The sequence below is a fragment of the Cyprinodon tularosa genome, unplaced genomic scaffold, assembly GCF_016077235.1.
Source record: "Cyprinodon tularosa strain WSP-4 unplaced genomic scaffold, ASM1607723v1 ctg61, whole genome shotgun sequence".
Taxonomy (NCBI): Eukaryota; Metazoa; Chordata; class Actinopteri; order Cyprinodontiformes; family Cyprinodontidae; genus Cyprinodon; species Cyprinodon tularosa.
This window is the reverse complement of record NW_024039352.1, coordinates 631,722-647,555: the sequence shown is the minus strand read 5'-3', so window position 1 is coordinate 647,555 and position 15,834 is coordinate 631,722. Positions and strand designations below refer to the sequence as shown.

At 38.6% G+C, this 15,834-nt stretch overlaps 2 protein-coding genes across 3 annotated transcripts in view; one reads left to right on the top strand and one right to left on the bottom strand.

Annotated features, from left to right (window-relative positions):
* LOC119798097 (WD repeat containing planar cell polarity effector) overlaps positions 1-15,834 on the top strand; it is a 124,692-nt gene that overhangs the window by 9,413 nt on the left and 99,445 nt on the right. The window lies entirely within an intron of this gene.
* LOC119798107 (myosin-9-like) lies at positions 13,848-14,775 on the bottom strand. The gene is made up of 2 exons (XM_038307453.1): positions 14,487-14,775; positions 13,848-14,413 (listed from the first exon to the last, which is right to left on the bottom strand). The coding sequence occupies exons 1-2, from the start codon at positions 14,773-14,775 to the stop codon at positions 13,848-13,850; spliced, it is 855 nt and encodes a 284-aa protein (XP_038163381.1).

The window sequence follows — 15,834 nt, the reverse complement described above, 5'->3', positions numbered from 1 at the left end:
CAAAGGGAATACCTGAATACCTGGTAGCTGGATTGAGGTTGATAACGTTGCATTTTAAGCCAACCTACGTGGAGTCTGAGTGGAAACTTGTTTTGGCTTAACGTGAGTGCTGAGTTCACAGGTACCCAATAAACCACATTTTATACAATTTGTTTGATGATCAAGAAAATCAAACAAGACAAAAATTAGCTTCCAGATTGCACTGTTGGGAAATGAACCGGACTCCCTCAGTGTCTTGGACTCTCATAGCAGACCACTTTGGAACAGCAGAGTAAGAAGTCATAAATATAAAGCCGTATTCACCCCTCTGGATTATATCCTTCATCAGAGAACCAAAGATATGTCTGATCCGGTATTTTTCACATCTGTTTTGTTGCCTTACAGTAACTTTTAGTCTAGTTAGCTTTTTAAGGGGAGCTCAGACTGCCATACTGCAATAATCTGAGTCACATAAATTCCTGCATATTGAGCTGAAAAATCATTTATTATATTTTAAATTAAGGTAATATTTGGGTTAAAAGTAATATTTTGATTTCATCAACATACAGAGGACTTTGACTTTCTTATGAAATTATAATAACTTTATTTGTTTTAAGGTAAAATGAATCATATTTATTAATTTCATGGTTCCAAACTGTTGAAGTTTTAAATGCTTTTATGAACTTTAATAGTTTCATGTTTGCGTTTAATGTGGAGAGTTTATCGTACCATTTGTTTTTTGAACAAGGGAAAACATTTTCGATAAAATGTTTTCATAAAATGTTTTAACGTCTCAGAGTCTTTTATTCGACAGTGCTATTATTGCTTTATGGCTAAAATAATTTCAGTATGGCTAAACACCTGATTGGTTGCCACCCCCAGGTGGGATAGCTTTGCATGAGTGTTTGTTTTGAACAGAAGAGTCCAACATCAGATCAAAGCCTCCATTCAAGCATAAACCATCGAGTCAGGACTAATACCAGGCCGATATTTGGCGCTGTGGTTGATTCAGTGTTTGTTTTGCATTGTACGCTCAGCTACTTTGACTACGTTATCTGACCCTCTGCTAGACTTCCCTTTGTTCTTAAGATCTCGGATGTGTGTTTAGACCTCATTCCGTAACTTTTCTAACACCTCCTCTTTCCATTAAAATTCTGTTTAGTCTATTTTAATCTAGAATAAAGAAAAAACTCCAGGTGTCTAAACCATCTCTCCACTTTAGTTAAAAGTAGTCTGTGGACTGAATACCGTTTGTCATGTTGTCTCACCAACTTCCATTCTTTCTTCTCATATTAGAAATAGGACTTGGGAAAAAGTGTTCCTCTTTATATATTTCAGACTAGTTTATAGACACAGATTCTATTATATTCAAAACCTTTAAAACTCATAACAGTCAGTCTGACAAGACGAGACCTGAGCCGGCGTATGTTCATTCAGAGCCCATTGTCCTGACTGCAGAGCAGCAATCACTGCTGTAGATTTTCAGACTGATTGGTGAAAACTGCTATGTGACTCTCAATACAGTAAAGCAGAGAGTTCTTAAGAGCAAACAGAGCCCGACAAAACAGAGACACTGGCCATAATGGCAATACTCTAAAGACGAGTGTTGGACAGAGCGTGGCGGTTTCACGCATGGCTGCATGTTTGGGCTCTCTGACAGTTGGAGAACAGCCACATGTGTGTTTGTTTGCTTGAATACGTGTGCTTTAACGTGTGCATTGTCGCTCTGTTTTCAACTCTTTTCAACTGTCAACAGGAGCCTAATTGACCCCTTCACTGCAGGTGATTTTCCTCAGATGTTCCTAAATGGATCAGCAAAAAGAACTTTATATCGACTCCTTTTATAAGTATTATGAAGGAAATAAAGCAACATTTCTTAGGAGAAAATGGGTCAGAAAAGGTAAACTATGTAATAGCCATAGGCAGCAGGAGATTAGGGAGAGCAAGATGATGTGTTTGGTCCTTCGATGCTCAGTGGCTTATGTTCATCTTTACTCTTTTAGTGCTGCTATCAGATTCATTTTTTCGATGGAACATTTGGTAAAATCACTGAAGTTGCTCTAAAATAGTTATGTTTTGGTGGCTTTGGTGTATCAAGTTTAAATTTTAAAGCAATCGGTTTGCAGTTAGATGGATTTTCTTATTCTTTGTCTTTTTTTTATAATTACACATCCAAGGACATCTCAATGATAAGTTTTTGGGTATCAGAAAAAGCTTAACAGATGTTACAAACAGATGAAGAGTAGATATGAATCTATTTAAACTCAAAGCAATGTGCGAATTTCATATTTTTTGTTAAAATCAATAGAGAAAAAATTATTTGCTGCAACCATCCCTCTGAGTAGAAAACATTGTCTTCTAAAACAAACAGTCAATAATTAATTATAATTCCATCCCTGAAAGCACTCTCAACCTATAAAAAGTAAACAGACCTTTAGAGGAGTCTACTGATGTGTCAGTAGCAGATATAGGAAATAAATGTATAGAAAACACCAGATTATTATGGAATTAAATCCGATTTTTACCGCATTGTTCTTCCTTATCAAAGCAGTCTAATATTAAAGCCTTCCTTCTGATCAGATACTGTTACCTCAGGTTAATCTCCTATATTTGAAAGATGAAGATCCAGCTGTAGCTCAATTAGTATATAATCTTCAAGAACCTGTTGGCTCACTTCTAATGACTGGCCAGAGGCCGTCCAATCAATTCAGTCACATGAATAAGATGGGTGTATTGGATCATCTTAAAAGGCCACTTTAAGAAGATGTCCAGAGTTTATCCTTTTAATCTGTCATTGTGGTTAGAGGGCTGACCCAGTTCAGGTGCTGGCTCTGGTGAGTCAGTTTTTAAACTCACAGGGATCTTACACAACACACTAAGGCTCACTATACTTTTGGAGATGCCCTTATCAGCCATTCCACAGCCAGGTTCCATATTTAAAACCTATCTTGATATTCTTTTAAGGACTAATAACTTTAACTAATAATAACTTTAACTGAAAGCGCGCGCCTGCGAGTTCACGATGCTACGGAAACCGCGGCAGACCAAACCAGATGAAAGTGCGCATTCAGCTCGGCAAAGAACTCATGCTCTTCCTTAACACTGAAGTCCTCAGACATTTTTCTTTCGTAGTTTCTTTCTTTGCACAGGTAAACAGCACATTTCTTCTTCTACGCTTGCATTATCGGCAGAGCAGACGCTGAATGCGCACTTTCATCTGGTTTGGTCTGCCGCGGTTTCCGTAGACTCGTGAACGCGCTTTTAGGAAATCCTATACACTACTGTTTATGCTCTAAAAACGTTCTAAATGACTTCGTTTCGAGTAAATTCTGGATGCTACCCACTCAGGAAACTTGGAATACATTGGACGAGCAGTATGGAGGAATATTGACACGTTTTTTGTGGACTTTTATGGACCTTTCTGTCTCGGTCACCATAGACCTCCATTATTTGAATGTCAGCAGACAGCAAGAAGCCTCCCAGATCTCCAGATGCATTTAAGATATCAAAAAAGTACTCCAGAGTGTTGTTCAGCATGGGGGTGAGTAGAAAATGAAGGCTAATCATGTTTTGGGTGTACTATTCCTTTAAGAGGAGTCATTGTGCATCTCAATTAAGGCAGAAGTAAGTAAGTAGGAAGAGATAGTGAAGACTTTTCCTTTTATTTAGTCACAAACTGTTTTCTTTTCGTCGTTTTTGATTGCATTCAGTATGTCTGACCTCTTTGCCCTTCAGTTTGGAAAAAAAGACAAATAAAACCTGATGAATAAGGTAAGAGCAGAGAGAAAAACATTTTTTTTTTCTTGAAGGGAAGATACTGTGGCAAAGCAGAGGTATGAAACCATAGTCCATCTCTCAGGTCACATCTAAAGAGACATACCTCTTGGTCTGAGTGGGATCAATCGGTTACCACTCTGTGCCACGTTAACCTGTCAGAGAGACTGATGAGCAGAAGGAGTTGTTGCCCACTGAGAAGTGTCCAAGGTGTCGCGGCCTTGTTCGGGAGGTGACAGACAGCGCATGTGTGAGTGTGTGACGGCTAAATAGGACCACTGAGAGGTCTCGAGCAAGCTCATCCGACCTTTCATTTTATCAGGGTTCATTTTACTCTCTGTAAAGCTGACAACAGCTTTAAAGGACTTCTCCTTCCTGACCCCTTGATGGGTTTTTTGTTTGTATCTAAAGGTATTTTGGCTCTAAATTACCAAACATGTTTCCCCCGGACATTGCAGACGCAAAAGTGTTTTCTTATACAGTGTTTAGGATTGTGTTATTATAACTTGCAGAGAGAAAAAAATAATACTTCACAAACATGAGGGAAAAGTCTTCAAGTTTTTTGCGCCAACAGAAATCTAAAAAGGGTAGGATGAACAGCATAAATACATTTAACCTGCTTTAATCTTACATTTTTTATTAGAAATCCAATGCAACCAAATGCCTACAAAATAAATTTACAGCCAAGCCTACCAAGATCTGGCCGTCCACATTTACTGAGAAGCAGGACAAGGAGAATATTTATCAGAATGAGGCGATTGGTAAATCCTGAAGAGAAACCAATGAGATCGTGGGGAAATTACAGGACAGGTTGAGAGACTAATATCTGTCCTAGGGCAGGGTGATATGACCTCAAATCAATATCACGATAAATTGGGCAGTTTTACATCGATAACGATAAGTCCACGATAAATGCTCTGGCTCCTCTATCAGAAATAAAGGCATCTGGAGGAAATGCATCTGATCTATTAATAATTAATGTATTGCATAATTCACATCACATATTGCTTTCAATTAAATATATAAGTTTTGTACCCATTCAGGTTTAAACATTCAACAATGACTCATTGAAGAGGAGAAAAATATTACCTCTCTTCCAAACATTTTTGCGCAATCTTTGAACTCAACAGTGCGGCTTTGCTGTAGCTGTTGGAGTTTGGATGTGTTACTTTGGATGCTCCCGACAGTTTTCAGACAGACTTTGCATTTCGGGTTTTCTTTTTTTTCAACATCTATGGTGTAATTTTGATGCTGTCGAACTGAGCGTGCAGTTAGAAAAATGTGCATGGGTTAAACTCGCACACCCTCACTCAAAAACGGTGTTCTGCGCACTCAACGCTAACAACACACTCTCGACTTCTTCTCTGCACGCTCAGCTTCATCTCTGCTCTCGCCCGATTTAATTTTGTTAACGGCTGTTTTAGCCACTTCTTCACCGGTTTCATCCGCCATTTTCTTCGATTGCGCTCTGTCTGTATGGGTGGAGTCACGTGATCAGACACACGCTGCTGTGTCTAAAAGGGGAATGGAAATACCAACCACCCTTGAACATTGGAAAAACAGCAGAATTAAGTTTATTTATTTTACTGACATGGGAAAATTGTCGCCAGTTATGGTAGTGAATGACGGTTACAAATCCGGTTTATTGCCCAGGCCTAAGCTGTCCAATCAGATTTAACTGAAATTACACATCTCGGATGTTTAAAATATATGTCTGCTCCATCACACCTGATTCAAATGATTGTCTGATTGTTTTTTTCTGTTCAGGGTGTCATGAAGTGCTGCAGAGGCATCTTTCCTTGACCCTTGGTAGAAGCTGAAAACATGGAGGACAGTGGGCATCCAGAACCAGGATTTGGAAAACGTTGAAGACTTGAATTGTGAAACCCTATGCTAGAATTATTAAATCAATAAAAATAATAATTAAGATTATGTGGAATGATCTGAAAAGTGCATTTAATATAGCAAATTTAAATGATCACAAGCTGGGTTTGCAAAGAATGTACAAAATGTCAGTCAATACATTTGGAAAGCTGGATGCAGATTGATCCCAAGTGCAAATATAAATGCACATCACACTTTTGAGATCTTTATTGTAAAACATAAAAAAAAAATCCTTCAGCTTTACAAATATCTAAGCTACATTAAAATCTGAAGCTGTAATTAAACAAACGTAACAAGTTATTATGAACTATTATGACATTATTATATATATTATGGTAAAAAAAAATAATAACATGTTAAATCTAAAAGTGTTATGCAGAAACAGCAGAATGCAGTTAATCTGAGATGAACGCTGTCCTCTTTACACAAAGTGAGAGAGAGAGCAATGTTTCTGTTGGCTGTGTAAACCCTCGGCTGTTTGCTCACAAGTTTGTCATTTTGTGTTCACAAAGTATTTGCACTAACTCTACAGAAATGTGTTTCAAGTAGCGACAAATGGATTCTGGCCAAGAATCACAGGGGGGGGGGGGATCAGGATGCGAAAGTCAGTGACACATTTATTAAAAGAGCAACATAATAATAGATGTTTACTAATGTGCTTCACAGGGAAGAAACACTGAAGAAAATTTAGAGTAAAAACTGAGTAAAATATTATTAGATTAAAAAAAAAAACGCTAAAGATAATTAAAGGTATAGATCAGGGGTCTTCAAAGTTTTCCAGGCGAAGGACCCCCAAACTGATGGCAAGATGGAGCAGGGACCCCCTAATAATATATATTGTATGATATTGTGTTTTATCAAACTGGTCCTATAGTCCCTCTATTACATATAGAGTAATGTAACAAAAGGTAATTTAAGTATTTCTGATTCTCATTCCTGGTTGATGGGACAGGTGTTGTGAATGAAACGATGTCCAGCTTGAAAGAGCTCCTGTGTGTCGCTGAATGTGTGCATTGATGACTGAAAGACATCTTCTGCCTCCATTTATCTGCTTATTATAGTGCGTTGAATTCATGTTAATGTGTATTTAAAGACATTCAATTAGTGGAAAAAATTGCAGGTGGGAATATAAAAAAAAAAAAGTCTAAACAACCAAAACTTTCGCGACCACCATGCAGTACCCCCGTGGACCCCCTAGGGGTCACGGCCCCCCTTTTGAAGACCTCCAGTATAGAGGATACTGGTGATATGTTTACCTAAAGCCATCCTATGTGCTCGTTCCGTTAGCTACCTTTTTTGCACATGCGCACTTTCAGGCGAATATCTGTGATGAGCTACGCTTTCAGACAGTCAATGAAGCTCACCGTTTTCACCGTGGTTCGTTGAAAATGGCCGAGGGTTGAATAGAAAAAGTGTCCGCAAAGTATTTGAGAAGAAAAGAAAGGCCTCAGAAGAGGCAGATATATCCCAGAATGCTTTGCTTTTATAGGATTTGCTATTACAGCGTCCTGCTATCGCCATAGGCTGACGCTACCGGAGAGCAGAGACTAATTACAGACATGGTGCAGACACCGCCCGGTGGCGGATGAGTTATGTAACCAATGGAGCAAAAATTGGTCATCTGTCCGAACGGTCATTTAACTGATTTTGCTATATAGTCCCCGCTCTATTTGGTGATTGAGGGGTTTGGGGCTAAGGCCGCATGTTCGGACACAGTAAGCTTGTATGAGCTATGAGAACAGCAACTTTTTAACAGAGCGTGCAGGAGGCAGAAATGAGCTTGTGAACGTTTCGGCACGCGTGAAGAGGGCGGATCTTTTAAAAAAAATTGTGAAAATCCTCCACACTACCTTTAAGACATCATATTACTGGATCAACTTCAATAAAAAAAAAAGATAACATGCAAATCTATGAAAAAAACAGCCTCATGGGTAAATTAGCACTTTTAGCCCATTTAAAAATAATATTTTCTGTTTACCATTATCATTAATAAGGGTGTGAATTGGCAAACATTTGGCAATACGATACGTATCATGATGCATTTGTATCGATACGATTTACCACAATATATCCTGATACATTAACAAAGACCTTAAATTGTGATTTTTATTTTTATATAGCTCTGAAAACCTCAAAAGATCTTGTTGCTCTGCTGCTGCCGGTGGAGCAAAGCAACTTAATCATAGGCTCTTGGGCAGTGCACTGCCACCTAGTGGCTGGGGGTTCTATAAAAATAAGACAATGAAAGAGTAGTTTTTCTGTAAATATTTTTACATTTAAGATCAATTCAGCCATATTTTAAATTATAACCAATGTTACCTAATGAGTATCACTGCACACACTTCTCTAGAACTTGTTATGGGATTAGTTAAGGTGGTCTTCCGCTACACCCATTTTTACAATGTTTCCTGTTAAATGACCTCCTCATCACTGACAACACTTCCCTTCTCCCTTCTCGTCCTTTGTGAAGTAAATGATGCACATCATGATATTTTATTGGCACAATAATTATGTTATAGTACACAACACTATCTGTTAAATTGTTTGAATGAGAACAAAATTTTGATTAGATGTAAGCTTTTAGTAACTTAGTACTTTAAAGTTAAGTAAAGTTGCTTAATCAATATTAATGTTTTCCTATTCATTATTTTTCATCTACAGAAAAAGTCTTATTGTCTGTAATTTATGTTCAATTTAGTATAGCATGTTGGTTTTATTTGTAATTATTTTTATATATCTCACATTTCACTTTTCTTTTGTTACTTATTTCTAGTGAATGTTAAAAGATTGGGGAAAAATTAATGTTCAAAGGAACTCTTAATTTTCCAAACCAATAAATAACCCTTTGAATTAATTATAATTATGGTATAGATAAAAATTATAATTATCAGCCTTATATTGATGTCAGTAGACGACACAGGACCAGAATATCGTGACAAATAACTAAACATTTGCTCAGAAGTGATTTTTTCTGTTAGTTTAATGTTCTTTTGATAATAATTATTTTAACTATGAACAAAAAACCATTGGTGTTTAGACTTTTTAATCCATCTTGATGCAGATCCATCTCAATATGTATGATTGCTTGTGTCCCACAGTACGTTTATAACTCTGTTTGTCAGAAGGTGAGGGGCAAACAACAGGCCACCAAGGCGGCCTATAAGAGAAAAATCTCCAACAACGTAAACAAAGCAGCAGTCATGAGTTCCCTTTGGCGTGACGAGGTCAAACTCCAGACTCCTTGAAGTCAGTCAGCAATTGTGCTGTCCGTTTGGAAGTATTGTCTTTCCTGGCTGCAGGTTGTGCTGCAGGGCAGATCCTCATTTACTTTGAGTAAAACACTTCCCATAGATTAGGCCTATTAGATTAACAGGCAACCATTACTACTTTATTAAAACTGATATGCAAATAAAAAAATAGACATTAAAACTGCCTAATCAAGATCTTACAATAAATGTTCTGTTTGAACATCTCTTTTTTTTTCCTAATTCTGCACACTCAGGTATTTCTAAAAGCCTCTGTTTGTATCTCTGCTTCAGGCATTGGGTAAATACCTTTTGTGGAGTCGCTGAAGGTATTTACCCCCTTCCCACCTTCCTCCATCCATTACCTCCTTTAATGACGTTTACACATCTACTTAGTAGGAGGATCCACTCATCGTTCTGTCTCCCTGTGAATTTCTTTCTCTTAGACCTTTGTAAATACAGGGAAAAAGGACTACATTACTTTCTTTTGGACTTTTCTAGCGCTCTTAGTGCATTATTAGGAAGTAGAAGAAAACAAACCAAACAAATATTTTACAAATAATGTATAAGGTCTAGTTTTATTCATCCCTTCTCTATAAAAGTTTTTTTGTACTGACTTTCACTGCTGCAAGCATTTTTGGGGTATGATGCAGCCAACGTTGCATATCTAGAAACTGAAGTTTTTGTCCCATTTGATTTCCTAAAACAGGTCAAGTTAAGTTGCTTTGCATGAGAAACATAACATAAATTTATTTAAAGTCAGAGAGAAATCATATTTAAATGTCAGATCATTCTGGCTTAAACATGTATATAAATGTACTCTTTATCAGATGATTTAGAAAATTTCTGTTTAAAAAAAAATCCTGTCTTGAAATCTGTTTTTTTTCCCGTTATCTTATACAGGCCAGTTAGTTATACGTCAGCCTGTACACCTAAATTCAGCCAATCATATATCAACGGTCATCTGTCCATACAATTTTTTCGGTCATAGCATCTTGAGTCATATGTCACAGCTAATATACGCAACGGTTGAAATAAGAAATAATAATCATTTCCTTTCCCATTGAGTTCTGTCCCAGTGTTCAAAGGGATGGACATCTGTGTCTTCAGCAGGCGTAGAGCTAACAGAACTGGCAGCGTTGCGAGGCAAGGGCTCAAACATGTACGGCTGTAAGCCTTCTACACCAAACCAAGCTTCTGCCGCCCTGGCATCCTCTTCCACAGCATCTTCGTCCCGCTTTCCTCCTCTAAATAAAAAATGGATGACGGAGGAGAATCATCCATGACCTCCGACACTAAACTCTCCTCCTCTTGCATGTTTCCGCTGTCCATAGCGTTCCTTGACAGTGTCGTTGCTAAGTCACCAATTAAGTGCGACTTGGTCCCAATGGAATTTCCCATTGGGATATAAAAGACTCAATGAAAGACATGAAAATGATTTGATCCTCACCATTCCATGTAGTTGTGGATGTATGGCTGGAGTCACTGTTCAGCTGGAAGGGAAACCTCTGCAAACCTCTGGAGACTTTTGTCATTTGAAGTCTCCAAAGGTTTTTCCAAATGATTTCACTTCTAAATCCTGCTGCCAAAAAAAATAAAAAATTCCCACAGCATGATGTAGCCACAAGCATTTCTCAATGTGGAGATGATGTTCTTGTGTTTGCTATATCTTCCACATAGTATGTGACAAACTTTCACCCAATGAGAGCTTTCCTCTGTTCTAGGAAAAATAAAACAACCTATCAGTAGACTGTATAACTAATAGATCTTCTGTTGACAGATTCTTTCACCCAAGCGTTGGATCTCTAACACCATATTTTGATGTTATGGTTTAACATAGTATGGATCAGAATCAACTGATTGCTGATAAACAATCAAAGGAAAAGTTTATTTTAAAGTTGAGTTTTCCTTATGTTTGAAAACGTGAAAGAACAATGGAGAACGGGTGATTTTTTTTTCAAGCCAAAGGCTGGCTGATGTAATTTTCCTCTCTCTCAGAATATTACCCCAAATCTCAAGCTTGTTTAACTTTATTGAGCCAAAACATTTACTTGACCTTTAATCTTGGAGAGCTTTTCTTGAACTTTTCAACTCCTCACTTCCTCATGCCTTTTCTCTAACATGAGCTAGTGCTCCCGGTGATTTCTGAGTTATTCTACGCACTGGTATTTAGACATACTCAACTGACACCCACACATTCTCTTTTGACACTGACGCTGCCCCGCCCTCCCCCTCCACTGCCTGACATGTACCGCAAAAGACATAGAGATGTAGACACATGCACATGCATACAAAGGTGACTGTACCTGTCATCTCCACTGAATAGGGCTACCTTACCCTCATTTTGTTCTTTCTGTCCATCACCCCCATTCTTTCTGTGCTGATGACTCAGCGGACTCCTCTGGGACTTTATACGTGGTTGTGAATGAAAGGTTTTCGGCCCGCTGCCTGGCGCCACTTTGCCCACCCTTTCTTCTCCTTTCCAAGCACTCTTTCTTAAATGAGACAGTTGGGAAGACCCTCTGTACTTGCTCCTGGGCTAAGGTTTGTGGCATTTGTCCGAGTTGAAGTGTGTGCTCTGCTGTTAGGCTTTTACAACTTTTCCACTGAAGAAACAGGTCTTCACAGCAGGTTGAGTTCTACATTGCCTCAGGTCTTCAAAAAAAATCACTGAAGTATAGCGACCTAAAGAGAGACCGACAGTTGGAAAGAAAGGAAAAAGAACTTGACCTGAACATGTCTCAGAGGAACCATTAGTGACACTCAGGAATGGTTTTTCCTCAAAACTGTCTGCGGTGACACTTCATACCTATTTCTTGCTTAACAAAGGTTCCACTGCTTTAGCAGTAATATACTAAACTTTCAATGCAAATCCAAGAACACTTTCTCTGTCAGTCAGTTTATTTCAAAGCTTGCCAGGTTCTGCATTTGACCTTTCAGCACTTGGTGTTGTTTTGTTTTCTTCTCTCCAGACACATTGTGTTTAGTTCTTGTACACTTTTTTTTTTTATTTATCAACAATGATCAATTTGGCCGTCTAGAGCTGAGGTTGCGGAGTAGCGGACCATGGTCTGAAGATGGACCCAACCGGATTTAAAACATTTATAAATTACCGTATGTTGTCCGACGACAGTGGCTAAATTCACTTGCGCCGCCTCTCCTGTTAATATGGTAAAGCCCTCCGGAGTGTCCGTCACCAAGCTACACATGATACAAATTAGCCAATGAGCTGCTGTCAGTCTGGGTTGCTGCTGCTACTTTAAATATTATCCCTGTTCTAGAGTATAAGTTTGTGCATATTAAGACCTTATAGCTTTCTGTTCAGATCAAATGCATTCAGCAGGTTAGAGTGTAAGATTGCTCTTAAAAGGATTGATGTCTAGTTGAACAGATTGCCCTTAATATGTTGTAGTTTTCCTATTAACTTAATTTTTTCAGTTTTTCCGCAATATGGAATAACTCATAATTACTCATAATTGTGTCTCACAGTTTTCATGAGTCGTTATAAAGGAGAACTTGCAGGAAGCCGATTCAGGTCAGGGGAAGACAGAGCTGGCAGGAACAGTACAGGAATCCAGGAAACCTCAGCTCGATCAGAGGTTCCGACAGAAACGCACAGACAGGCAGAATCCAGTAGGAGTCCAAAGGATGGTTCAGGCAAACAGATCAGATGGGGACAGACAGGGCCAGTGGATGAGAGGAACGGAATGGGAAGATCAGAATCACAAAGGAAATGCTGAAACGCTCTCACCACTGGCTAGAGAATAAACGTTGAACGTTGGACTAACTAAAACTAACAGAACCAAACACAAAACAATGATTTGGCCTCAATAGCTGGGCTGGACAAAATATAAAGCAGAACCTAGAGGTGGATGACATCAGAAATGATTAGGAACTGTGCAGAACTAGCCAGGTGAGTGAAATGAGCAAATAAGGCCAGCTTTCAGAGCAGATAATGACAGCCCGGACTACATAAAATGTTAGCGAGTTAGTACATTCCATCAGATCAATGTCACTCAGCATTATGTTTCCCTAGATAATATATTTTTAAGTACACTCATCTGCCAATTTATTAGATACACCTTGGTAGTACCAGGTTGGACCCTCTTTTGCCTTCAGAACTTTGAACCTTAATCCTTCGTGGCATAGTTTCAAAAAAGTACTAGAAACACTTGTCAGAGTTTGCTCCATATTGAAATGATGACATCAAGCAAATGCTGCAGATTTGTTAGCTGCACATCCATGATGCAAATCTCCCATTCCCAAAGGTGATCTACTAGATGGAGATCTGGTTACATTGGAGGCCATTTGAAATAAGTGAACTGAACTTATGTCATGTATAAGAAACAACTCTGAGATGATTTGTGATCTATGACATGGTGTGTTATCCTTCTGGAAGTAGCCATCAGAAGATGAGTCCAGTGTGGTCATAAAGGGACGGATGTGGTCAGCAGCAATACTCAGGTAGACTGCGGCAATGACTTAATGTTTAATTGGTACTCCAAATTTAGCCAAGAAAATATCCCCAACACCATAGGTCACCAACAGCTTGATTAATACAAGGCAATATGCTTTTGTGTTGTTAAAGGGAAAGTGTTTTGATTTTGGCCTCTTAATGATGCATTTAAACTGTTCATCAGAACATCAGAACTGATGTAAAGCTTCCTGAATGACCTCGGGAAAGCCATGAACTCAGTCTCAGTCAAAACAAATATAAATGGGACTAAAAGTTATCTCTTTATCAAAAAAGTGATTTAACAGATTTTCTTCTCTATTAGAAGAAAAGGTAAAGATTTAGTCTGATTTAAACACAACCACCTAAAAAGCTAAAAAGATTAGAAAAACTCCTACGTGTTAATACTTCAAAGTTGTTTGGTTATAAGTGAACCTTTTAGGATAAACTGTTTCACAAGAACATTAGATGCAAGTATTTTAATGACTGATGTTTAGCCTGGGGTTGCGGTCTCAGCAGGACTTGGTTTTGTCGTATTCTTCTCCAGTTTTTTTCCATCCCAGGAAGCGGTGTAAGGTTTTCCTCATCGATGCGTTCCTGGTTTTTGTTGGAAGTCCCTTTGAGGAAGCAGAGTCTGATGGAAGCTTGGAGACCTGTGTGTTAAACACAGCGCCGTTTTCTTCCTGAGTGGTCTTCAAATCCTCCTTCTGCAGCTGGAGAGGGTCCTGCCCAGAGGTCAGACCTTCACTGTCCCCAGCAGAGCTAAGCAGCGGCCTCATGTCAGAGACATTGTTCTGCTGCTCCTCTATGACAGCCTTTAGCTTCCTGATCAGAAACAGGTCTGTTAACGCTTTCTCTGCATGAAATCTATCTTCATGCAGGAGATACTTCTGAGTTTGCTCCAGCTCCTGCTGAAGGGCCACGTTCTTTTCTTTCTCCATTTTGTAGGCAACTTTTAAATCTTCCAGGTCTGTCAGAATCCTCGAGTTGCTCAAGACATTCCCGATTTTGCTCTCAGTCAGTTCTTCCATCAGCCTTTCTTGTGGATAGCTTAACATCTTTGCATTGCTGCGTCTCCCTGATGCAATAAGAAACATACCACTTTTAATCTCCCTTTGAATTAATAGAATATTTTTAAATTAAATTATTACCTCTCTGCTGTTTTGGACGGTTTCCTCTGGCATTATGGGAAGATATTTTGATATTTTCCCTCTGCAGTTGTTCCATCTCAGTTCGTTGCGCCTGCAGATTGGCAGCAAGTCTGGGTTTTTTTTCTCGGCTGTTCTCGACGTGAGACTTGGCAGTTAACAGTTGAGCCTTCAGCTCCTCAACTTGAGCAGCCAGCGCCTTCTTCTCAATCTCACAGTCATGTAGCAGTTTGGCTAATTTGTAAGAAGCTAAATGGGGAATTTGGTTGCTCTTGCTATTTTGCTCCTCCATAGTCTCTTTTTTCGTTTGTCTCACCTCTAAAGAGCAGCTATTGTGTCTGACAGAGTTCTTTGAAACTGTTTGTTTATGGTTTGTCTCCACGGAAACCCCAGAGCAGAATGGAACCGACAGCCCAGTCTCTGCATGCTTTTGTATATTTTTAACCAATGTGACATAAAAACAAAATGAATAATATATATTTTTTTTATTAGAGCAAAACGCTAAGGTAGAGAAAGACTATTTTGATACAAAGGTTTATGTACTTTATTTATCTAAAAATATTTAAAAAGAAAAAAAAAGCATCTTTGTTGCTGCCATGGTAACAACGCACTGTACTGTTGAAATCCATCACATCACGGTGTATGAATTAAAAAAGGGATCATGTGACAGTTACACAAAGAAGGGGAGATTCTCTTACTTCATGTAACCATTAGCCTTGTTCTGGTGATAAGTAAAATAACTATTATTAAGTTTTAATATTATTTTTTATTGTTGATGCTAGAGGAGGAGCATGGCCAGACTGGTTAAGCTGATAGAAAGGCAACAGGAACTCAAATAACAAATTGTTACAGCCGAGGTACGCAGAAGAACATCTCTGAACAAACAAAATGGCGAACCTTGAGGCCAATGGACTACAGGAGCAGATTACCACACATAGAGCCACTCCTGTTAGCTAAGAACAGGAAACTGAGGCCACAATTTGCACAGGCCCATCAAAATTTGACAATAGAACATTGGAAAAAAGCTGCCTGGTCTGATGTGTCCTGATTCCTGCCATGATATTTGGATGGGAGAGTCAGAAGAACTTAGTTTTAAAGGGAAACGGTATTATTTTTTTTACACTGGGCCCTTTATTTTATGTTATTACATCATGTTCTACTCACTCATATGAGTTTTGTGTCATTTGGAGCTGTTCTGAAGACAGCTTCAAGATGAAAGTTAGAGTACACTGCTTTTCTTTGAGAGTAACAAAAATCGAATCTATAAAATAGACTCTATGAAAGATATGTTTAGAGGTTATAACCAAAGGAGCAGATAAATAATGAAAGGCAGAAGCTGGAGACTTGAGTC